This window comes from Montipora foliosa, chromosome 8 (assembly GCF_036669935.1).
Source record: "Montipora foliosa isolate CH-2021 chromosome 8, ASM3666993v2, whole genome shotgun sequence".
Lineage (NCBI taxonomy): Eukaryota > Metazoa > Cnidaria > Anthozoa > Scleractinia > Acroporidae > Montipora > Montipora foliosa.
Genome location: NC_090876.1, coordinates 11,101,985 through 11,126,984, shown reverse-complemented (window position 1 = coordinate 11,126,984; position 25,000 = coordinate 11,101,985). Strand labels below are relative to the sequence as shown.

Genomic DNA, 25,000 nt, shown 5'->3' with positions numbered 1-25,000 from the left:
GTTCACCAAAATTCCAGATGTGATGTACACAATAACAAGACAAAAAAATCTGAAACAGAAACAACTCCATGGTCAAAACAATATTACTGTAGTTTTTTGGTTATAAAGTGCACCATTCACTTTGAACCTTGTGTCAAGTTTACATATTGAAAATCACACCTAAATACTCAGTGATGAGACGCATCCTAAACTACAGGAAATTACAGACATTCACACTTGTAAGCAACTGCAAACAAAGCTTGCACATATTGGCATTACATTTAGACAAAATTTTTTGGATCCTACCCCCTATCCTGCACAAAATATTTTAGTAAAGGACAAATAAACAGTCGAGAAAATAATCATTATTATTAGGTATATAGTATAGAGAGGAAATTTCTTTTCACATTCGTTTTAATATTCTGTGTCCCATGGGTGCATGGTTGTACTAAGTGAAATTCCTTCCACATTGGTTCTTTTTCTACAAATCCATTTTCTCTGGGCGCCTAGTTTTCACTGTTCATGCTGTGTCTTGATGGTAAGACAGTGACCTTTTTCATGAATTTGATGGTTTCATAATCCTAGTGAAATCACTTGATTTGCTTTGATTGTTAATTTCAGCTTACTGTGTCCCCAATTAGTGCTCCAGCACTAGAACAACTAGACACTTAAATAGAGTTCCTCTCTATCGCTCTTTACTGCCATTCTGGATTGCTTCTCAGCTTATAATTAATCCTAGAATGAAGCATACTGACTGCTGAGCTCTGAATTCTGCATAAATCCTTAATTCCTGAGGAAGACCTCATTGTTTGAGTGATTGTTTTAAGTACTGTACAGTTGTAGGCGATTTGCAAGGTCTGTTTTTTGAGAAATCAACATTTTCAGTAGAATCACAAAATGGACGATACATACATGATTACAAGGATGCTCCCTAAACTGAGTCCATGAGAACCAGAGGGCAATGGAGGAGCTATAGGACAAGCATATTTGGAATGTAAAATGGTTGTCTAAATAAAAATAAATCATATAAGTCAAAAGCCAACAAAAGAAAAATGGATGGTATGGTAATGGTTTATATACCGCACATTATCACACCAGTTTCATGGCAGTTTATAATTCTCTAATAGACAGACCACCAACACTGGGGGTTTACCCTTCCTCTTCACAAATGGCACATGGGTTCTTTGACAGCCTGCATAGCTGCTTCGAGGAGAGGAGATTGGGGAGAGAGGTAATGCAGTAAAGGATAGACCTGAGCTCTAAGCTTCTCATTGGGTGTTCTATATAGACCTGAGCTTGGCTTCTCATTGGGTGTAAAGACTCAGCCTCTGATTGGATGACAAAAATAATTTGGCTGCAGATTGGGTTAAAGAAAATTGTCTGTCTTTTGATTGGTTGCAATAGAATCCTGGTTTGGCAATCAACGCCAATCATTTCTTTTGCCACAACTAATGACGTCAGTTATCGTTTGGTATAAAGATAATCCACTTAATTCCAAGACTTTATTTTCACAAGATGGAGGGCAGCAACGGAGCTCCACGTCAGCCACTGGAACAGATTGCGTCAAGACACCTGAAAACACTTTAAGGGGATGAAAAAGCTATTTCCTCAGTTCAGATTTAAGGAGGATGGGAGGAATTCATCAAAGAGACTAAAGAAAACCCTGATGTTATAAAGCGCCATCAAACCAGAAGTGTAAAAGCAGAAACACTCCAATCGGCACTGCACCATGCTATACAAATGTAGTGTAGAAACCACACGGGTTAGTGGTCATCATTGCAAGCGATGGATGAATATCATGTTACAGTGTAACATCCCTTAAAGGGGCCTATGGTTTATCGTTATCCAAGAAGACTTTGAAAGCTCAACCATTTGTAAATGAAATGACAAAGGAAGCACTTTAAACTTCTCCTCAGTTATTTTTAAGACCCTGAGTGTTGGTCTTTCCTGCACGAAAGTCCTGAGCTCAACCAACGGAGCAATCCAGTCATCCATGCACACCCATATTACAGCAAATGTGCAGTGTCCTTCTCTTCTAAACAATGGACTTTTCTCATACTTATTTTATCCCAGTGTTTAGCTAATCAGACCAATCAGGCAGGGATTTAGTAAGTGGAAGAAACAAAATAACCAAAGCATTTTTTCCCAAGGATTAATATAATATTAGATAAAATGTTTATCTTTAATTTGAAGGGAGATGTGTTAAATTAAATTCATTGTTAAACTCATTGTTAAACTTTTCATTGTATAGTTTTTCCACCTAAGAGGAAAACAGGACGAAACATATTTGCTCCATAATCATACTGCCTGTCGAACCAATCGCAGTCAGGACTTTTTCATGTTCAAATATTTTTAGACATGTATTTTCTATTAAATTTTTATCTTATGTAAATATTGTAAATATAGCTCGTTAATTCAGTGTTTAGTTACTGCAAGAGAGTTCAATAAACCATCATTAATCATTAAATGGCTTGTTTTATTGTTCCTTGGTCCTAGAGATTCTGAAATGAGTGATGTCATGAGAAGGGCAAGGTGCCGCAGGTACAAAACACAGGGCACAGGTCACAGGTCGTTGTTTTACCAAAGTAAAACGAAAGTATCCTAAACATTCATAAATGCTAACCTTAGGCCTTATTATGCCTAAACAAAAGTTTTTAGGCCTAAGGTTAGCTTTTATGAATGTTTAAGATGCTTTCTGTATTGGTAAAACAATGACCTGTGACCAGTGTTTTGTACCTGCCGCGCAAGGTGCTACCTAACTTGCTCATTTAGGCACAGGCAGACCACTCTTTGTTCATGTTTTTTCGAAGGTGAGAATATCACTGGTTTGGCATCAGTTCTAGCTTGAAGAGATCACTGAGAAACAACTGGGTGCTGCCTATCTTATGTGGTACTCAGTTCACACAAATATTGAATTATTTGCTTCCAAACTCTATTTTCGAGCAAATTGCAACCACCGTAACATTCCTCTGTACTTTTTCTGTACCTCAATAACAACCACACCAACAGAGAGTGGTCTGCCTGTGATTTAGGTAGCATGAAAAAGTTAAGAAATTAGTTTCTAACTTTGTGTTCTTATCAAACAGAGACAAAAATGACATACAGCTGCCAACAAATAGATCATTTTCATTCATGTAACAAGCAATCAACCTTGTTTCCAGATTGAAACAAAACTGCATATCATATAAATGTTTTGCAATTTCATAGAGCAAAAAATTGCACATGGGGAAACTTTTACAAACCAAATATATTGCCTCGTGCAATGATTTCATTAATTCTGGAAAACTCTGGCACTGGCTTAAAGGTTACTTGTTTTGTAAAAACCCCCAGGTAGATCTTGCAACATCAACACTAATTTTGTCTTGTGATGACATTCGATATCCAGCTAAATGTCACCACAATGTTGCCAACATTTCAAAGGAAGTCCATGTGCAGTGTATTGAAAGCACTGGGAGGAAAACACAAAAATACCACAGAAAAATATCTATAATAGTAGATCTAAGGTTTCTATATGAGGACTTACAAATATTTTCAGCTTTTGAATATTTACTGGATCAACTTTGCCATCCTGTGATTCATCACATCTCAGTTTGACAGAAACATTAGTCGGCATCGTGATGAAACTGTTAAAATACACACATTGTTGAGTGCTCTGTGACAGAAATGGGAATGCTAAATGCAATAAGAATGGCCACTTAGTCTTGCCAACCCCAAAAAAGTAAGTGTCACTCTTTAATCTCATGGTGGGTCTTAACAACTACGAGCCAGCGAGCCATGCAAGTTTTGCATTTACAATGTACATGTAAGTCTACGCACCCATTTCAAATAGCACTGATAAACAGTATTTTTAAATACTGTTTATCAGTATCAGACTTAAAAGTCTTAGCACCCATTTTAAAACGGTTCGTATTTGCTAGCAAATTGACTTGCATGGCTCGCATGTTGGCTTGCTGCATATTGTATAACCCATCTTACCAAAAAATGATAATGACAATGATGACAAAGATTAATTATTTTGTTTTGTTAAGGTCTTCACCACAAAATCTCAAACTGAGGCCTTGCTGTATTGGCAGAGCGATACCAAGGTCAATACAGAATTAAGCCAAGGTTTTAAGACCAAAGGTTCAAATTTCATAAGTTGTTCAATATCTGGCTTTATAGATGATTCAAGTGAATGGGATCCTAGCTCTCCACATCTGGTAATGCAAGTACTTACATTGTATCTTGTTTCTGTATTGGAAAAACAATGTTCCGTGACTTGTAACCTGTGTTATATATTTTTATTGGCATTAAGATAACTAAGGCACCATGGTAGAATAATGCCCTGGCATTTAGTCTATCAGAGCACTCGCTAGTACTATAGGGAAAAAGCACTAACTACATAATCTTGTTATAGCGGAGCTTTGCATACTGAAGGCCTGTGCACGGAGCACCATAGAAAATATGAAAAGGTATCCATCCCCTGACCACATTACCTAACTGTTTTTGATGTGCCTTGACAGTGACAAGAAAATTTTGTTGTTATGTTATTAACACGTAATCCCAATGAGTTCTTGTAAAATTGAGGAGAAATATCACTAGCTTGTGTTTCCAGAAGTTAGTTTAAAGCACCTACAGGTAATTTGTTAGAGATCTTGTTTGTCCTTTCTTGCCAATTCTGGTTCCAAGCCAAGCTGGCATGTTTCAATGAAATTCATCAAAATGTGAATGACCTCGTTCTCAGAGATAAAGGGGAACAAAGTACACGAATATAAATATTTTTTGACCTTGAGCTGACAAAGACAATGTTTCACATCACAAGCTAGTATGTCTGTGAGTTCTAATTTTATTGTGATTCCTATTCGCTGGCTTTTGACAGTTTGTTTTTTTGTTTGCTAAAATGGCCCTTTTCCTTTTCCATTCGATTGCTCGCTGAGGATTTCCTTGTTTTCTTTAAAACGAATGCGATTCAAGAGAAATTCATTGCCTTACTGGTAAATTTGACAATAAATTTCACTTGAAAAACAGATATTGCAATCATCGCTTTGGGATTTTTGCATGAAATTTACCATGGAATTCACTAGTTAGGCAACAAAAAAAAAAAAGATAAAATTAAGCAGTAACTGGAAACACCATAACAAGGACAATTACAAAAACTTTTACCAGTAAGAATAAACAACCTGGGAGCTCCACTTTTAGGTTTGGTTAAATCTATATATTAGACCTGTTACACTGTAAATTAAAATGGGACCAACCTCTGTCCAGGGATCTAAGGTCAACTGTCAAGGAATGTTAAGGAACCATTCAGTGAACTACCGGTATTTGCCATAGGTAGTCCTTAAGATGAAAGTTCTTCCAAGAAAGCCTGCTTAATGGCTGGCTTTAAACCATGTACATAAAAATCCTAAATTTGACAAGAACTTCTTACACCTTGTTATGACTATCCTCAAAACTTAAATGAGTTTATTTGTAGGTATCCAAGGGAATGTTAACCCTTTGACGTCCAAACCGGCCAGACTTACAGTGTAGTATTTTACTCTGTCTAACGCCAAACAATTTTACTCGTCAATGGGGAACCCCTGGGAGTCAATGGGGCACCCCTGGAAGTCAATGGGTTAAGGCTGTTTTGTAGGTTGATCTGCAGTGTAGGCGAATCAGTGTTTGAACAGTATGCTGTTGTGTCATCAGGGTATAGTCTTAGAGAGCATGAGATGTTCAAGAAATTTACGTTGTTTAAAATTATTAGAGAAGTGGACCCAGGATGGAACCTTGGGGAACTCCATGTGTTTTATGAATTTCCAATCAGACAATTTATTTTGTTATTTATCTTGACATACTGTTTTCATTCTATGTATGATACTAATAGTTTCAGAGCAACTTCTGTAATTACCATAAGCTGGAAACTTTGCAATAAGGAGGCTATGGTTGATAGAGTCAAATGCTTTGGATAGGTCAATAGTTATGGCTGCTTGCCACATATTGCTTCTGAATACAGAAAATGTCTGCATCTTGTCTGGCAGGGCAAGGTTTTTCAGTTCACTTGCCTCCCAAAAGACCAAAGCCATTATTCTCACACCTCACATTAAAGTGGTACTATGATCAAATTTTTACCCCTCGATTTTTTGAGTGTATCACATAGAATTCCATGAAAGGACAAAAACGCCATTTACCGTTTGCAAATATCTTCAATAGTTCCGGAGATATTTAAGATTGAAAAATGGGTAAAATATGCAAATGAGATGACTAATGACGTCATATACTCAACCCAATATTATATTGAGTATATAAATAGAGCTACCTTGGCCAATTTACAGCGCAGACCATTGAAACTTGGTAGTCTAATAGTTCTACAGGAAACACACCTATGGCTATAAAAAATTCTGTTCCCATGGCAACTCACTCTTTTCCAGTCCCCACCCACTTGATTTTCAATATGTTAGTGATTTTCAACTTGAAAAATGTTAAACAAGGCCACAAACTCGAGCTAACATATTTATATGCTTGCTGGATCATGCATATAAAGTGCTGTTAGCAAATATCAAAACGGAATGCCAAAGGTGGCCAGAAAAGCTTTTAATATGGGGGAGGTCTGGAACCCAGTATGATGCCATGGTAACAGAACTGTTAAGCACATATTGTGGAGAACATTTAGTAGAATCTTACTGCAAAAAATAAAAAATTTCTGATACAAATTGGCTGAGATATCTCTTTTCATCATATCTGAACAAAATTTGGGTAAGTGTATGACATCATCACTTGGCCAATTTGCATATTTTAAAAACTCGAATATCTCTGGAACGAAAAGAGATATTTGAAAAATGAAAACAGCATTTTTCTTCTCAAGCAGACTACTTCTTTATGTTTCAAAATGGCTTAGATAGGAAAGATGGGATTTTCGTCATAGTACCACTTTAATGGGGCATCTTAATTCCCCTCAAATTGATGATGCTCTTGTACGAGGGAAAACAAAAAAGGAATGTAGAGAGAATGTAAAGGTCACAACTAATTTGAGCCTTCAACTTGGATTAGTGGTTCATCCCACATAATCAGTCCTTGAACCAACCCAGGAAGTTGTGCTTTTGGGTTTCATACTCAATTCAAGGGACATGAGCGTAATTATCTTTAACACCAGAGAAAGCTACCAAGCTGAAACTCTTATGTGTTGCTACTATTGATAAACAAAAAATATCTATAAGGACAATTTATCCCAACTAGTGGGCCAAATGGTACATGTAGTTACCTTTCCTGGTGTGGAAAAAGGTAAAGTTTACTATAGAGGATTAGATAATGAGAAATCTACCCAGTTAAAGCTTTCCAAAGGAAATTATGAGACAGAATTTCAGCTGCCCCCATAGCTTTGCTTGGATGATTTACATTGGTGGGTTGACAACATTGAGAATACAAACAACCCTAGCTATCTCTCATGGACTTCCGTCCATAATCATACAAAGTGATGCATCAAAGACTGGATGGGGAGGAGTGCATTGATCAAGGCAAACCCACAGGGGGATAACGGTCATCCCAAGAGAATCAAAACCATATCATTTACTGTATCTGGAGCTTTTAGCTGTTTTCCTGACCTTAAAAGTCTTATGCTCCCAGGAAAAACGAATACATATCATGATGGAAATAATGTAGATAATACTACTGCTGTTTCCTATGCAAACAATATGGGAAGAACTAAGAAATTGTGCAATGACATCACAAGAGAAACTTGGGAATGGTGTTTTCAATTAGAAATCTGGATTAGTGCTTGACAACGTCCAGGCCATCCAAATACAATTGCAGATGCAGAGAGTAGGAGGCAGCATGACAATACAGAATGGCAGCTGAACCCCAACCTTTTCAAAAAAATTAATTCAAAGATGGCCTGCACCCAAGTATTGATCTCTTTGCATTGTGACTCAATTACCAAAAATTAATTAAACCATTCATATCATGGAAACAAGACCCAGAAGTACTACTTTGTGATGCATTTACATCCAAATGGAGGAAAACTCTTTATGCTTTAATTTCCTTCATTCTCTCTGATTTCAAAGGCTTTGGTAAAGATGGGAAAATGATCATGCTGAGGGTATTCTAATAGTCCCATGGTGGCCAACCCAACCGTGGTTTGCACAACTTACTAGAAGCTGATTGATTGCCCTGTTTTGCTTCCTAGATCAGTATTGACACTTCTACTCCCACAAAACCCTGCAGGCACACATCCTCTGCTACCAAAAATGACAATGATGGCATCTCTTGTATCAGGCAACCACTTGAAAGTTATGGACTTTCAGAACAGTCTAAAGACATAATTATGTCCTCATGGAGAGACTCTACACAAAGACAATACAACTCGTACATCAGAAAAGTGGTTACCAATTTGCAGTGAGAGGCAACCACTTGTTGGAACTGTAATAATAGTATTATTTGGGAATTAGTTGACAAGGGTCTCACAGCTCTTTTAAGTGCCCAGCATCCAGTGTACATGTACTCTAGTCTCTCGAGCTTACACCTCCAGTTTTATCGAGCCATTTGTTAAGTATCTTTTCCCTTGCAAACCTTACAATTTTCTTTCTCCAGTGTAGTTCAGGGCACATTCGCCATCTCTCAAAACACAAGTAGCTGTATTTTGTTTCGCAATGCCGGATTCACCATTAAATTTTAGACAGGCCTGTTGAAAACAAAGAGAGAGACACGACAAAATTTAATTAACCCTTTAAGGTCCAAGGGGTCAACATTGATGAGTAAAATCGACTGGTGTTAGACAGTGTCTAACAGTGTTATTCAGTGCCTTCTGTTTTTGTGTAACACGTACCACAGCCAACCCAGTGTACGCTTTATAGAGCGTCTAGATACCCTGAAGATGAACTGCATTAATGTCAAAACTCTGTTTTTATGGAAAAATTTTTTTTTGTCTTTTAAAATGGTTTTAACCATATAAAAAAATTGGTGTTCTTTAATTTCAAACTGGTTTTCTGCTGGACACAAGATATTGCCATAACTTAACTGACAAGTACCAAACTTGCAATTATTCCATGAAAAGATGTCGGTTGGATGGATTATGCAGTGTGCGGAGTGTGGAAAATGTGGGGTGTGTGGAAAACGCGGAGTGTGGAAAACACGCAGTATGTGGAAAATTAGTAAATTGTTGTGTACCTTTTTTGTGAAAGGAAGGAAAATGACCAAATTCATTGGAGTTTGTTCATATTTTAATTATACTACAATTTGATAATCATAATATATAGTATTATAATACCATAATATTATAGCATTTGAAGAATGCTAAGAGAGTGATTACAAATACCTTGTAATCACTTAGTGTCCTATTATTGTATTTAACACCCACCTTAGGGTGAATCTTTAAATAATAATAATAATAATAATAATAATAATAATAATAATAATAATACTACTACTACTACTACTACTACTACTAATAATAATAATAATAAAAATAATAATAAAAACTATACTGCTGCCAATGTCACAGAATTAATAAATGGCTAACTGTAACGTCCATCATAAAGGCAATCGAGGAACGGTAAGCGAGTGTTCTACTGTATACAAAAAAGACACCTCCTTTGCTCTCAAAAGTCGTGTTTGTCCGATCATCTTAATCGATTATATTAACAAACAGATTGTATCTGGTAACAACATCTATTTGTCCTTGATCAAGCGATAGGAATTGTTTGATTTTTAAGAATATCACTGTCACTAAATCGTTGAACAGTAAACATTTACTGGTAATACTCTTTTTACTCGTTTCCCACAAACTCTGCATTTTCCACACTCCGTGTTTTCCACAAACCCCACATTCTCCACACACCCTGCATTTCCACACTCCGCATAATCCAGTTTGTTGGCAAAACCTCGATTGGATCGGATTGGATCAGAAAAACTCGGACCGGATCAATAACAAAATTCCCACCAAAAGTAGACGGTCACCAGACATTGTGCTGAAGAGAGGAGAAGTCAGAATCTGTGCCTTTCTCTTGTGTAGTCATCTCCTCATTTATTGAGACTTATCGAAATGCCTTTTTCTAGAGGTGATTACAGATTTCAAAGCAGAATTATGAAAGATACGATGTGATGAATTGTCGTCAATGAGCCAACTGACTGCGTACACACTAAACGGCCTTCTTCAAACATGAAAACTGACAACAATTCTTTACTTTACCCCAGTCCCTGACAATTTTATTTATATTTCTTATATAAACACTAGATACATTAGGAGGGAACTGACCAGCCAAGTTTATTGTACATACAATATTGAGGTCTAAGCAAGAACAAATTAGCTAAAAGGACTCTTATATTATACAAAGCAGTAAACTTCCGCAAAACATTGAGAAAAAAAAGTGTGGTGATTAAGCCGGATACACAAAACCAGTAAAACAAACTTCTTCTATGAGAAAAAACTGGAAACATAATTCTCCAAACCAATGGGGTACTGGAGTACTGGGGTAAAGTAAAGAATTGTTGTCAGTTTTCATGTTTGAAGAAGAAGACCGTTCAGCGCATACACAGTCAATTCACTTATTGACGACAATTTGTCACATCGTATCTTTCATAATTCCGCTTTGGAATCTATAATAACCTCTGAAAAAAAACATTTCGACGGGTTTTAATAAATGAGGAGACGACTACACAAAAGAGAAATGCGCAGAATTCGACTTCTCCTCTCTTAAGCACGTTGTCGGGTAATCGTCTGTCTTTAGCGGGAATTTTGTCATTGCATGTTCCGGGCCGAGTTTTGTCAATCTGATCCGATCCAGTCTGAACTGATGTGAACCAATCCGATCCCATACAGTCCGATCCTGATTTTGCTAACGGCCCATAATCCATCCAACCAAAGCCGTCAGGTTCTTACAATTCTCTGAATAAGATGAACTTGATGATGTAATGAAACTCCTGCAGTGAAAAAGAGATGCTGAAGACTGAATCACCATAAGTACACTGTACCAGATTGATCATGCAAGCTGGTATATTATTATTATATCTAAAGATCAAATCACATCTCCCTGTTCCAAAAAGCTTTTACTCTAAGGTTTTTCACAAAAACCTCATCCATGGGGATGGAAAGACAGGAGAGATTGAAAGGAATGGCACCACTTCCACAAAGTAGGAGTTGCGACAATAAGGTTTGAATGACTTACAGCAACATCTACACATTTGCCTTCTGAGTAGGAACTGCATGGATTCCAGCTGATTGTATTGTCTTTCGAATCTGTAGGAATCTCTGAAAATCTGAGACAAAAATAACAAGCCATGCCTGGTTTCCGGTTGGCAAACCAAAATGTTAACGGTAAACAGTAAAAGTTAGCAAAACTAGCTAACACTAACACTAAACCCAGGATGGTCAGGTATTTTGAGCTAAGGCGTACAGGTATTTTGAAGTAGTGACGTTAAGTGAGGAGTATACTCCAAGTATTACCTCGGTTTTCCTGTTCCCGCTAGCTCCCAGAGACTTATTTTACCTTTATCTGTTGAGCAACTGCAATGATCGATGGTTGTGCACTCTTTGAGGGTAACCACCATCGAGAGAAAGTTTACACAAGAATAAATAACAATACACCTTGTGAGAAATGTGGGCAGAAAAGAAACCACACTGACCGCCATGACAAATACCCTCGACTTCGTGTTAACCGGGAGCATCAATGGACATGGGGCAAAGTGCTTGGATATCGCAAAACAGCAATCCCAGGTCAACTGGCCCCCTCTAAATTGACTGGAAATATAATAAGAAATATAATGATACATAAAGACCTATTTACGATACTAGACAAATTATTGTAAATCGGCTCACCTTCGAATTTCAAGATGGCGGAAGGATGGTCCATTTGCTTCGTGCAATCGTTTCAACACATATGTTATTTCTCTTTTCCAATGAGGTTAACGATTACTTTATGCCAATTGGGGTAAAATGAAATGAAAACGTCGCAACAAACCAGTTACACCTACCATGTGAAAATCCCACACGCAAGCGGTGAATGGACGACGGGACCCGGAATTACTGAGCGTTGGAGTTAAGATCCAACAACTTCCGGTTGTCCTAACGCGGGTTCGTTCTTTTTTTATTTTTCGTGGAAGTGGACTGCACAACAGGTCATAATTCTTCGGTTGCCTCGCTTAACACTCCCTCATATGTGCTGATTAACAATTAGACCCGTGGCCCTTGAGGGCGAAGGGTCTAATTGTTTGAGTATCACCCAACAGAAAAGACCCGGACAGAAAAGACAATAGTAAAGTTAACAAATGCAAGTTGAAAATATATTTGTTTGGGAATAAAACGAAAAAAAGCTTCTCGCTTTTCGCTAGTCGAGGACTATTGCTAATAGTCCTCTAGTGGTGTAGGCAATCAAGATGCAGCATTTGCATTAGCCCACTAGTTGGGTGATACTAAAAGGAGTTGAAACGATGGCCCCATCCTTCCGCCATCTAGAAATTCGAAGACGAGCCGGTTTACAATATTATCGTATTATTTCCAGTCAATTTAGAGGGGGTCAGTTGACTGGGCATCATTGTTTCGTCGTAGCCCTCTGAAAAGGTCTTGTAGAGGGGTTACTCGGTAAGAGAATTGTTATTGAAACTGTGGTTGCTGAAGAAAGTTCAGACTAAAAAGATATTGCCCACCCCTCCCCTCCTCAATGAAGGAATGCTCATACAGTATGAAGATCTATGAAAGGAGTTTGCTAAACGAATCAACAATTAAACGGCGAGGAGTCATACTGTCAATCAAGGACGGCCTAACAAACAAAACTGAAGTCCTCGGGTTGGTGAAAAAATGAACATGATAATCATGTTGTAAGTAAAGGCAGAGAAGTTCTCCAAAGGTCTATGAAAAAGTCAATAACAACTAAAAAAGCCCACTCATAAGTTTATTTGAAGCTGGAATCCTTGCAGACATACAATGGGTAAAATGCAAGCAGCAATGTCATTTCTATCATTTGATTTATAGAACAAGTACAGCTACTAAACTGTAAATGGCGTAAAAAAACCACCTTTCAAAACAAATGGAATGTTCTTTCCATCAACCGCTCTTTTTCAAATGGATCTTTTTTTATCCCAAATCTTCATTGCGGATTCTTGGCCCAAGAACTAATCTGTAATTCAGAAACGATTTAATAACCCGCAAAAAAATGAAAAATACTTTTGTATGACAAGTCACGGTCTTCAATTCAATCGTATTGAATTCGAACTGTGCGACCCACAGACTAGTAGGCACTGAAAGGTCAAAAAAGAGATAATTTACTGAACCCGAAAGAGTTCCCCCTTCCAAAGAGCGCTAGACTCGAACAAGGCTTCTTTGCAGCTTATGGTTTCCAGTTCACATAGTTTCTTTAATGGCTTCCTCCGTCTCTAATTGGGTCACTTGTTATCATGGGCAAAATTGTAATAACTTCTACTGAGGAGTTTTAAAATATATTTAAAAAAAATATCTATTAGAAAAAAGATTTTTTAAAAATACATTTTAAATTCTATGATAAGACTTTCATTTGATTTTAAAGTGCCCCTGTGATAAAAAAAATCAATTACTTGTTTTATTCAGATTTAGAAAGTGTCTTTACTTAACACTTGACCGGAAAAATTTTGAGCTTTAAATTTTATCCAAAGGCAGTTTTGGATTTCACTGTCCGCCATTACTCACTTTCAAAACTGAACGATTAGACCTCAGATAGGCTTTTATAGATGGTGCTTGCATACTTTTTGGCGTAATTTGAGAAAACTAGCATAATTTTCGCTGATTTTTAAAAGAAGCACTGCTAGCATAATCGGTATGTACAGGAGCCCAGCTCCTGGTATATATTAAGAACGGTGCCTATTGTTGTTATTCCGCATACGTTCTCTGTGCATCTCGAGATACTCGGGTTTCCTATCGGTGATACTAATTCTGGGATATTTTTGCGCGGTTTAAAACTATGCGGAGAAAGTAGATCTTAGTAAGTACTCTTGGTATCCAAAAACCAAATTTGGGAGTAACCATGCATTTTCGAGAGATAATTAAGCTTCAATTTTAGAAAGAACGCCACACATTGTTTTGTATTTTAAAGCTTTTTACAACTATCATTCATGAATTATCTTTGAAAAAAACGTGGCAACGCCCAATTTTCTTTTTGGATTTCAATAAAATTTAGTTAAGATCTACATTTCCTGCATAATCGTAAACCGGGGCAAAAATACCTTGAATTAGTTACCATTTTTGTTCGATGTTTTAGCCGCCTGATTTGCGGTTTGATAGCGGAGAGGAAGCGGAGAGAGAGTCTCCAAGGGAGGCTGGCAGTCTGGCACGAGACGACGGAACCGGAAGTAGCTAGATGGTGTTGGTCACAGTACCTCTCGGTTGCAAGTTTGCCAAAATGGCGGCAGCTTCGCCGCCCGATAAGCCTGCAGCTAGAGACCATGCCAGAACCAGCAAACATAGCTATACACCGTTGCCTTCAAGGACAAAGAAAGGAAAGGAAAGGAACTTTATTTAACTGTCTAGTCGTTCTAGCGCTGGAGCACTAATTGGGGACACTGTAAACCATAGTTAGTAAAAACTGAAATTAACATATGGCGCAAAATGGCCGGACATCATTAATATTCATATGACTAATCATCGCATTAGCATAGAAGTGACGCGCTGAAGCGCGAAAACTGCATTTTTAAAAGAAATGGCGCCAGAAATGGGCAAACGCGCAACTTTAATTTTCATTCTAAAAGCATTAAAATATCTGTGCTTGGTTTCAGCCGTAAGATTGATCGCGATTCCAGCATCGACAATCTCTTAATCGGGCAAAAAGAAATCTAAACCGAAAATGTATCGAGCGACAAACTATAAAAAACTCAGAGAAGCCAACGAGTCGATTTCGTAATGGTCGGCTTCTTAGAGAGCGGCGCACACTTGTGTTTTACGCATTACAGTTGCGAAAAACGCTTCAACAATTGTCGCACGGGAAAGAAAACCAACTAGTCGGTTCGTGCATTTAAGTCGAGTTTTTTTTAAAATTAAAGTGGCCCATTTTCAAACAGAGAAAACAGGGGAGTTTGGCTCGTCTGGAACGTAATTAAAGTTAAGCCAAGCATGTTTCGCGTGAATCACGGTTGATGATTTCTCAGCTCTGAATGATGTAAAATGAAACGAGACAGGAACAAAGACACAAATTGTGAAATTCTCTGTCATTACAATTTATAAAAGTGGTAAACATTGGACGCAACGAGAGGTCTGCCTCCAGTCCACAAGAGGCTTGGTAAAAATGTGTTAAAAACGCTCATGACACAACATACGAACCCGCCACTGAAGCTATAAGCTTGCGCCGTTTACACAGTGAGACAAGCCGAATGAAATTCAGCATACGCAAGCGTAGTAATAACGTCCGAGAAGATCTAGTAAGATTCAAGATGGTGTGCGAATCGTCGTGCTTGTGCAAACTCACGCCGGTTCCCACTTGTGAAATAAACACAACCGTATGATAAGCTTTCCTTTCTTGCGCTTTTATACGCTTATGCTTATTTCACGTTTATGTCAAGCCGGTTCCCACACGTGTTTTTTAATACTTACGCTTGTACTTAGCTCTTATTAACAGAGCAGGAGGTCTGTATGGGAGAATCTTGACCGAGGTCGTGAGTACAGACCGAACGCAGTGAGGTCTGTACACACAACCGAGGTCAAGATTTTCCCATACAGACTGACTAAGCTCGGTTAATAAGATGTTTATTATATGGCAAACAAGAACAATTTAATTCGTTTAATGTAACTGGTTTGTACTAACTGACATTTTGCTTGCGAACGGCGATGAGTGGCGATGAGCTGAACTTAATTCTGTCAAAGTTTGCTCGTCATTCTCTCTTTTGTCATCATGCTGTTTGGCACTGCCATAAATAAATATTGGTAGAAGAAAATACTCAATATTTTTGCATTTTAGTTTGCATCTTTTCACCGCAAAACATTACCGGTCTAGGTGCCGGTCTAGATGGGAAAATCTAGACCGCGGTCAATATCGATTTCAGCCAGTCAAATTCGTGAACTTGGTAGTTCCCAGTCCTTGTGAGACAGAACCATATAATAATTGTGCTTATTGCACAAGTGGGGACTGGGCTTAAGCTGTCGCAAATCATGTCGCAAATGAGATGTAGGATTTTCTATCAAACTATTCGGAGTGATCAGCTGAGTGATCGGGTTTGTTCGGAAATCTACTGCCTGCAAACTGCTTGTACATTTGATGGACAGTTATTCCACTGGGTATTCGCACCTCCCAGTATTTTCCTGTAGATTTGCATTTTGTAAGAAACTAACCGCAACCAATTGGAGTCTATTAAGAACCCACATGGGAGTTCAAGTGAGACAAAAGTAATTTATGCCAGAAAGCAAGTATATGTCCTACAAACAATAGCCATTCTGCGCCATGAAGTAACACAAATCAAGTCAAATGTTGGTCTTTGAGGAGAGGGAAACCGGAGTACCGGAGAAACCCTCTCGGTGCAGAGTAGAGAACCAACAAACTCAACCCACATATGACGTCGAGTCTGGGAATCGAAACTAGGGAGCTTAAGCAACGACAACGCCGACGGCAATGAGAACGTAATCTCAAAATATAAACCTGCGTAGTTTTAATCGCTACGTGACTATTTCAACCTTTTTAAATGTGACAAGGGTGTGGTAGTTCCTCGAAAATGACACTGGTCGAAACGGCGTACGCATGCATTGCATTCTTAAACTAATGAGCCTTTGACGTCGTTTCCTCCTCGATCCAGGTCTCTCTACAACTTAAAGTTAGTAATGGCGGACCATCAAATAGGAAAATTCCAGTGAAACTAAGACTTAAAACTTTGGTCGCTTAATGTTTAGTTAACATAGTTTTGAAATCCAAACAAAAATAAAAATTGATTTTTTGGTCACAGGGGCACTTAAATAAAATTTTACTTTTTTCATTCTCTTTGTTCCTTGAAATGATTTCTTTTTTAAATCTAGTTTTCTCCATGCGACTTCTTAATTTGTAAATAACCTAAATCGTACATTGTTATGATTGAAACGATTTTTGAGCGATAAGCGGTTAGTGTCAGCTCTTTTCGATCTATGTTTGTTCTTCTTCTTAAATCATGGTAAAACCGTCCTTCGAGCCTCTCACGCACAATCTTCTAAATGAGTGAACAGTAAACGTTCCACCATCCTATGAATAAAATCCAACGCAAAAGAAGAATCAAATTAGGAAGAGGACAATCAAACGCATATCAGATGGCGAAAATTCAAGCACTTATTATCCATCAATTGTCAATACCAATGAAAAAAACCGGGGAGGAGAGGGTGGGGAACAAAGGAACTGTTTACGCACCAGATGAAAAAAAGAAGGGCAGGCCACAGGATGGGTATGGAAAAGACCGACCAATAAAATCTCTTTAATTAAAGTGGTAATTGACTTCCACCTCGAACAAATAAAGACTCTAGGATCGCTTTAAGGAAAGGGAGATTTTTCCCACAGTGGGGAAGGGGTTATGTTCTCTTATACCATAGACCTTTTTCATAATGGCGGCCCGATAAAATATTCTTTTGTTTTAATGCTGATAAGCCATATAAGCCATCTAGCCTCGCTGCAATGCGCAAAACTCAAAAGAATATGTCAACCAAAATGAGACTAGTAGGTCCAATTAACATAAATACAATAAAATATCAAATCGGTCGTCATTTATGAAAATGGTCTATGCTCAACTTTTCACTCGTGTCTCGCGCTTGGTGCACGACCGCAAAAGCTATGAATATTGGTCGTTTAATAGTCAATAAGAAATTTAAGATTGGAGCGCTTGTATGACTACGAGTACAAAAAAATTCACCCCAATTGGCGAAGACCTGTTTTGTTTTTCACTTAGAAATTATTGTGACACACAGATCTCTTAATGTGATTCACCTTCGCACACGCTTGCCGTGGGAGAACAGGTTTGCTGTTCCCAACCCAGCTTACCACATGTATTGCATGTAAAGCTGCCACTTAAAGGGGTGCCTAAAAATGCGCCTGGATTATGTTAGCTACTCCATGCTGATGATCGAGACCCAGCAAGGCCGAAACAGCTGTCCATGGCTAATTGACCGGGTGAAGTGGATGTGCGCATCCGTTATGTGTTGACCACACCGGGTTGGCGTTAGCGTGTCACCATGCATTTTTTGTTGTTGTTTTTTCACCTTTAACCCTTTGGTTTTTTGACTTTGCACTTTTGCTTTTTTTAACTCGCGAGGGAAGCGCCGGATTCTTGAGACAAGTGTCTTTTCCTAATGGTACGCACGCGCGTGTCTGTATTTTTCCCGCTCCTAACTGTACTAGCTAGCTGAGATTAGAGACAACTTGCAGTCTAACACCAATCCTGAAGCTCTTGTAAGATACGGCTTATTAAGCACACGCGTTTTTGAGACGCGGACGGCAACCGGAAGAAAACATTTCGCGCTCCAGGACAGTGGTGTCTCCCAGATTTTTATACTAATCATCTCTAATGGAGAAAAGATACTTAGCAATGTAAATGTGGTTGTGTGATAACAAGTTACAAGGGAAAACAACTCACTTCCGGTCGCCGTCCGCGTCTCAAAAACGCCTGTGCTTAAGCTCCCTTAGCAACAGAACGGGAACGTCATTGGCGACGTCGCGCGCAGCAAAACTACCAATGAGAATTTAGAATAGAGAAGAAAAGAGTGAAGTTTACTCTATTCTGAATTCTCATTGGTATTTGTTCTGCGCGCGCCGTCACCACTCACGTTTCCGTTCTGTTGCTAAATAAGCCGAACATGTACCTAGTGATTACGTGGTTACGTGATGACGAGCGCTGTGATCTCGCGCGAATTTATCAAAATGGCTTATAAGGTCAGTCGCGAATGTTAACATACCTTCACCAACACAGGTAGGTCTATCCAAAATTCGTAATTCGGAAAAACCTCCTTTCCCTCCTTGTGTCTGACATACTTGTTAAAAAGCGTTCCAATGATGGCATAGGCAAGCAAAAGGGAAAAAAATCTAAAACAAAAAGGAAATAATATGTAGGCTCGTTTTTGTCACAATTGTTTGATCTTCTGAGATGCCCCGGTACTTGAATCGTCGTTGTCCGACCTCGTTTCCAAGATCCCAAGCGAGGGAAAAGCCCTGGGAACGAGGCTGAATGTCCGAAGCGAATCTGGGACCAATTTTCACTGAGCTGTCAAGGAGCCGATTTTAACGTTGGAGAATTCAACGAGATTAATTAATTAATTAATTCTGGAGAAAGATCTCTGCTCTAATAAAACTGATCCTTGTCAAAGGTAATGAATAAGCTCAGTTCAGGGCTGAAAGTAGGGACTATTTTCAAATAGTATCCACATCACTAGGTAGAAAGGATTGTTAGCACATCACTTAAATACGGTTTCTACTTCGATTAAAAGCTAGCCTCGATCAATTACTTTCGTCTTATTTTTTGCATCAGTTATAGCCAAATTTCGATATATTAAAATTCGAAAAAAAAAAATTGAACCTGGGTAATTAAGTGAATTTCCATATTTGAAATTGGCCCGTTGTAAAATGAGTTATTAAATAAAACATACGCAATTAATAATTTGCTTCCCAGGCTTAATCCTGTCTTCTCGTCAGGAATATGAACAGAGCTGCTATCAGAAGGAGCAATGGTAGGCTGGATCGATTGAGCAGTGTGAGGTTTATAAGTAGAAGTCGGAGATTTGTTCAGGCAGGCATGCTTGGTATGAAGGACAGTTTTCTGAAACGAAAAGGGAGATAGGGCGATTATATAAGTTCAGGCTAAGAGATCATCAATGCAGTCAACCTCGTTTTCAGGACCTCGGTCCTGGGAACGAGGTCGCTCGAAGATATCTTGGTTCACGCAAGAGTCGTCCGAGTCACCTAATTTCTGATTTAAAAAAAAAGATTTTGTTTTTATGAACGCTATTAAGTGATATATTAGTTATGACTGCTTTTTTCTTTTTGCTATCTTTTTACTTTTCATAACCACATAATTGGTCGTTTTACGACCTGTTGATTTTGTAACCAACCGTCTGGTTGTTTCCAGGGGCCCGTTCCTCGAGCGTTCCAGTAACTGTTGTGCTAACGGCTATCCCATGTGTAGAATGACGATCCAAGAATACCTGAATACCCGTGAACTCTTTAATACCTCGTCTTACTTATACTCGGACACCGTTTACTAACTATTCTTGAATTAGATAAGAGTGTTATGACATGGGTGGGCTCCTCAACACAGTCACAAATGAGTCTATTTTTAGAATACCCTTTCCCGCAAAAATTAGTTGTCACGTCCCTGAAAAAACATTGCAGATGCAGTCACGAGTGACATTGCTCTCCCTGATTGGTTAAAGTAACGGCCCTTTGTGATGGGGCAAGACCGCAAATTGATAGAGATACACTTTTACCTAATTCACTCTTGATAAAACTGAATACCATTTGGTAGATACGCCTATAGTTAAATTGGGGTCACGTGGTAACATGACATTACTATGACATCACAACTTTTAACACAACATAAATTTTGGGGCCTGAAAAACGAATTGTGAAATTACGATCCGCCGATTTTAGAAAACAGGTCTTTCAACAGACTTACAAGATGTGAAAGAAAAAACGCGATATCAAAGTTTAATGCCTCTGTTTAAGATAAGCTAAGATTCAAAGTGATTGTAATATGGCCTTCGAATACGCCCGCGATAAGTTTCGGATAATTCGCGAAAAGGGCCTCATGATCCTGAAGTACCAGAGAGTGGTGGAAATTTACTTATTTGGGGAACTTACAAAAACAATGGCTTTCTCGCTCGGGTATAACACCAGCATACTATTGACTGTATCCGGCATTTCGGAACATGCAAGAGATATATTTAAGGAAGTCGTCCTCCTGTTGAAATAAGAAAATGAACGAATAGAACGAATAGGGAAATAAATAGGTCAAATGATGAAGTTACTATTGTAAAGAAATAAGAACGTATAGCATCTAGTTTGCACGCCTCTTTGAGGGCCTAGTTACAATTTCCACCGCTGTTTACTGGGGGCGGTTTTTTTGCCAAGTGCCTTTCTTTGCGGAGTCTTAGGGCGCATTCCATTTGACAGAACTGACCGGCCAGACCAGGTATTCGGAAGGTTTAACTCTAAAACACCTTCAAATTAACACTCTTCGAGGATGATATACACTCCTCCGGAAGAAGACGAGGGGTTATCATGCAAGTGTTCCTTAAAATTGTTGGATTTTCTTTGCAAACTGAAGGGTCTGGCCACAGGCACCCCAAGCTCATAACGCGATTTTGCAATGCATAATTATTGTGTAGTAAGAGAGTTTAATGGTGAAAGAGTTAAAAATTAAGTTAAGTTGAAAAACTGAACGTCTTTCTTTCGCAATGAACTTTCCCTACCTCAAATATGTTGTTCACCTTTGTTTTGCGTCTTTGTTGTGTGGGGTTTAGCCACCCCTGAACTGGCGACGCAACAGCTGAAAAAATCGCAGAAAAACAATCGCGAGAAATTGAGTGAGTTGAATTTTTCGCGATTTATTTCTGAGATTTTTCAGCTGTCGCGCCAGTTCAAGGGTGGCTACACCTTGAGATTTTTATCGCGCGTTGGCGCCGCGACAAAAATCACGACGAAAAATCGCATGGTTTAATTTTTTTAGAACATTACCATGGCCATTTAAACATATTTAGGTATCTTTCTGTAATTACTCTTATGTGAGTATATATAAAATAATCTAGAGAAATCATTATGATGGATTGTTGTCTCTGACGCTAATGTCCTAAGAGGGCAGGGTAACGAATCCTGCCATCTGATTGGTTTTTAGCACGCGGTCGGGATTTTACTATCTCTGCCCACGGTCCCGCGGTAACAATTAAAAAATTGATTTCAGAGAGGAAGGGATAGAGAAGAAAAAAATTAAATAAGTTATTTACCAGCTGAGAGTCGGTCCGTTCAGCGAAAACCTGTGACATCGCTCTTGAAAAAGCTGCCCCCGGCCTGTGGCCTCGGTCAGCACTAATCTTTCAAAGCCTTTGTCACAGGTTTTCGCTATACGGACCTCCCAGCTGGCAAATAACATATATTTATTGCATGTGAACTATAATTTGTAGTGTTTGGGTTAAGTGCTCAGCTTGGTGATAAGGTTAGGCACTTATATTGAATGGTTAGCTTTCATGTAAGGTTAGGAACACTGCCTGCATTTTAGTAATTAAGGTTAATTAAACCACAACATCAATCCTTCAAATAGCAAGGTCTCTTGAAAGTGTTGAAACTGGTTTGAGCCACCTTAAAAAGGCTTCTTTTTGTATATTTTATTTCTTATTACATAAAACAAATGGATTCCATGTTGCCATGCATCCGTTCACTAATAGATCACAGATGACGTCAAAATGTTATAAGAACCCACACTCGGGATATCCCCTCGTGTGCCACTTTTATGTCCTTACCACATTTTGACGTCATCTGTGATCTATTACTGCACAGCCGAACGAAAGGCATCATAAAAACGCTCAATTCTTTATTATATCATGATGAAAACAAACAGATTCCATTTTGCCGTGCGTCTGTGGAGATGCTCGAAAGAGTCCTTTAAATTTGGTTGGTTATTCAACCGACTCAGCTCGGTTTTCAAAATAAACGAAATAAACGAAATAAAAGATGGAGTTACTTACCTCGGTCTAGGGCTTGACGCTCACAGAGGACGTCAAAATGTGGTAAGAACAAGTCACTTTTTTGCACGTTCTTACCAACATTTCATGTCATCTGCCATATACTGAACCGAAGCACGGCAACATAAAATCAATTTGTTGATCAAAACCAAAATGATTTCATACTTCACTATTATTGAAGAGTATTCATACCATTGAATGGAGCTTTGATATACCAAGTTACACTGCTTATCTTCTTTATTGAATACACATTTAAAGGTGTTTGGTGAAGCAATACCATACAGCTCTCCATCTTTTGTCTCAGCACAAGCCTGTAAAAAGATCAGAAATCCGGCGAAACATCAATGGACATAATTGAAGGCTTTATGCGTGCCAGGATGATTCGATAACGAGGCTTCTCTCTTGAAAGAGGATCAGCCATGGGGTTCATGATAAGGGAAGTCCCGCAAGTGTTATCACCAATGACACAACCACGGGAGAAGACCACGTTATTTTTTTCGTTATGTGTAGGAAATCTTATGAACGCGAGTGCATTTCGTTATTTATGGGCACGCGTTCTCAAAATTGCACGAGCCGTGGACGAATGCAATTAGCCACTAACACAAATACCATAATGCTCTTTGTTTGACCTAGCAAAATTTTGCATAAGCATTGTCTTTATTTTCTCTTGTAAGTCCCAGAGTATTATGGTATTTTTAATAGTGGCTGATTTGAGAAATTTCAAAACAGCACGAGTGACCATAAATCACGAAAATGCACGAGCAAGTTCATACGATTTCTTATTTATTATATACTCCATCGCACTTCTTTTTCGTTTCTTTTCCGTAATCTGCTAAATAAAAGTCATGCATTTAAATTTCACGAGTTTTTATTGGGGCGCGAAAAATGCATTTTTCCTCCTGTTAGTGTAAAAACTTCAAGTGTAGAAGATGGGCGCTTGTAATTAAAGAAATCTCTCAAGCAATCCGGACTAACCGGGCTTGTTTTAAATCCGATTAATTCGCCGTCGAACGCCGTCGAACCCGTTCGCAGTGTGAGAACCGTGACGGCGATAACAATCATCTTTTTTTTGGTTGTGAAATTTCACCATGTAAAGTTATTTGTAACTTACAAATGTGATTTAAAACAAAAAGAAAGAAATCGCACAGGAGAGGGTTTAATTAAGCTGCTGCGAATATCCACTAAAACATGGACACAAGCTGCTCAAGTCAACTTACCGCTACATCCTGAAATTCACGGGTGGAATATGGATAGCAAGGATTCCAGCTGAATTTCACAAACATCTTATCGTGCGAAACAATGTTTGGAAATCTAAACGAACCAACAAATGAGTTATCAAAGAATAAAATGATATATGAAATGAATCATGTATTGAACTGATTTTAGATCCGCAGAACAGAGCTGAATAACGTCTGCGCAAAACACTCAACCTCATTGTGTAAACACCGTGAAGTCAAAATAGATACGTTTCGTTTCTGAGGAAACGAAGCAAAAATATAAGTAGTTTTTTGTTTCCGCGCTGCGCAGCTCCGGGGACGATGAAAAATATGCCGCATTCAAGCCCGACCCCCCAGCCCGCTTCTTCCATTGTAGGAGTTACCAGGAGTACCTATTGGATTCCTAGGTTTTTTTTTAACTTTTTATTTTCGGCATTACTCCTGGGAAAATCCACTTTCAGCGCCTTCACTACCACCCAACTCAGTGGCCTCTTTTTTTTGTGTAACATGTACCGTAGGAACCCAGTTTACGCTTACGGAGCGTCTACTTTCGCCATGGTCAGTGAATTTGTGCCGATTTTTGTGGTAGTGCACTACACACCATGTCACCGGGTTGTAAGAGTGTAAGAGTGTAAGTCCGTGGTAACAATAGGCCCGCAGCGCGTGCATAACTCACGAACATATACAGGTCTGCTGGAAGCGAGCTTGAGTTTAAACAAAATGAGCTCTAAAATCTGCATGAATTTGTGACGTTGATGAATAATAAAGCAGCTGCTATTTCCAAAACGATGGAATTACCTGGTGATAAATAACCCGTCTAGGAAAGTGAATTTTTGACTTTGCAGAAACAATGGTCAACCTCAAGAGTTGGGCTATTGTAATCTTTGTGTTGAATTCGCACATTTGTTATTTGGACTGAAGGTTCAGATAAACTGAAAGTATTTGTCGATTATCTCAATAACCTTCATTCCACCATTAAATTCACTTGTTCGCATTCCCTCGCAAATATTCCATTCCTTGATGTAATGGTCTCACTCAAGGATGGTCTCATAGAAACCGACCTTTACACTAAACCCACTGACAAACATCAATATTTACTTATCTCCTCATGCCACCCCACCCACACTAAACGTTTCATTCCATATAGCCTTGCACTTCGCCTTCGACGCATATGCTCCGACTGAATGACAATACAAACAACGCTGTAAGGAACTTATGGACT

The 25,000-nt window shown here is 38.7% G+C and overlaps 2 protein-coding genes across 3 annotated transcripts in view; both read right to left on the bottom strand.

Annotated features, from left to right (window-relative positions):
* LOC137968014 (uncharacterized) overlaps positions 1-11,573 on the bottom strand; it is a 15,768-nt gene extending 4,195 nt beyond the window's left edge. Inside the window, exons 1-6 of the mRNA XM_068814625.1 lie at positions 11,375-11,573; positions 11,097-11,187; positions 8,508-8,614; positions 3,503-3,602; positions 892-986; positions 1-49 (exon numbers count right to left, since the gene is read on the bottom strand). The exon at positions 1-49 is cut by the window's left edge and continues 78 nt beyond it. Coding sequence (XP_068670726.1) covers positions 1-49; positions 892-986; positions 3,503-3,602; positions 8,508-8,614; positions 11,097-11,187; positions 11,375-11,559 — 627 coding nt within the window. The 5' untranslated portion in view covers positions 11,560-11,573. The remainder of the gene's footprint in view (positions 50-891; positions 987-3,502; positions 3,603-8,507; positions 8,615-11,096; positions 11,188-11,374) is intronic.
* Positions 11,574-16,731: 5,158 nt separating this feature from the next.
* LOC138012464 (uncharacterized) overlaps positions 16,732-25,000 on the bottom strand; it is a 74,942-nt gene continuing 66,673 nt past the window's right edge. Inside the window, exons 2-7 of one of the 2 annotated variants that reach the window (XM_068859241.1) lie at positions 23,779-23,872; positions 22,754-22,872; positions 20,685-20,784; positions 19,475-19,644; positions 18,788-18,914; positions 16,732-17,090 (exon numbers count right to left, since the gene is read on the bottom strand). In XM_068859241.1, the coding sequence (XP_068715342.1) occupies positions 17,013-17,090; positions 18,788-18,914; positions 19,475-19,644; positions 20,685-20,784; positions 22,754-22,872; positions 23,779-23,844 (660 nt within the window). In that variant the 5' untranslated portion in view covers positions 23,845-23,872 and the 3' untranslated portion in view covers positions 16,732-17,012. The remainder of the gene's footprint in view (positions 17,091-18,787; positions 18,915-19,474; positions 19,645-20,684; positions 20,785-22,753; positions 22,873-23,778; positions 23,873-25,000) is intronic. The other variant, XM_068859239.1, reaches the window with a different exon arrangement.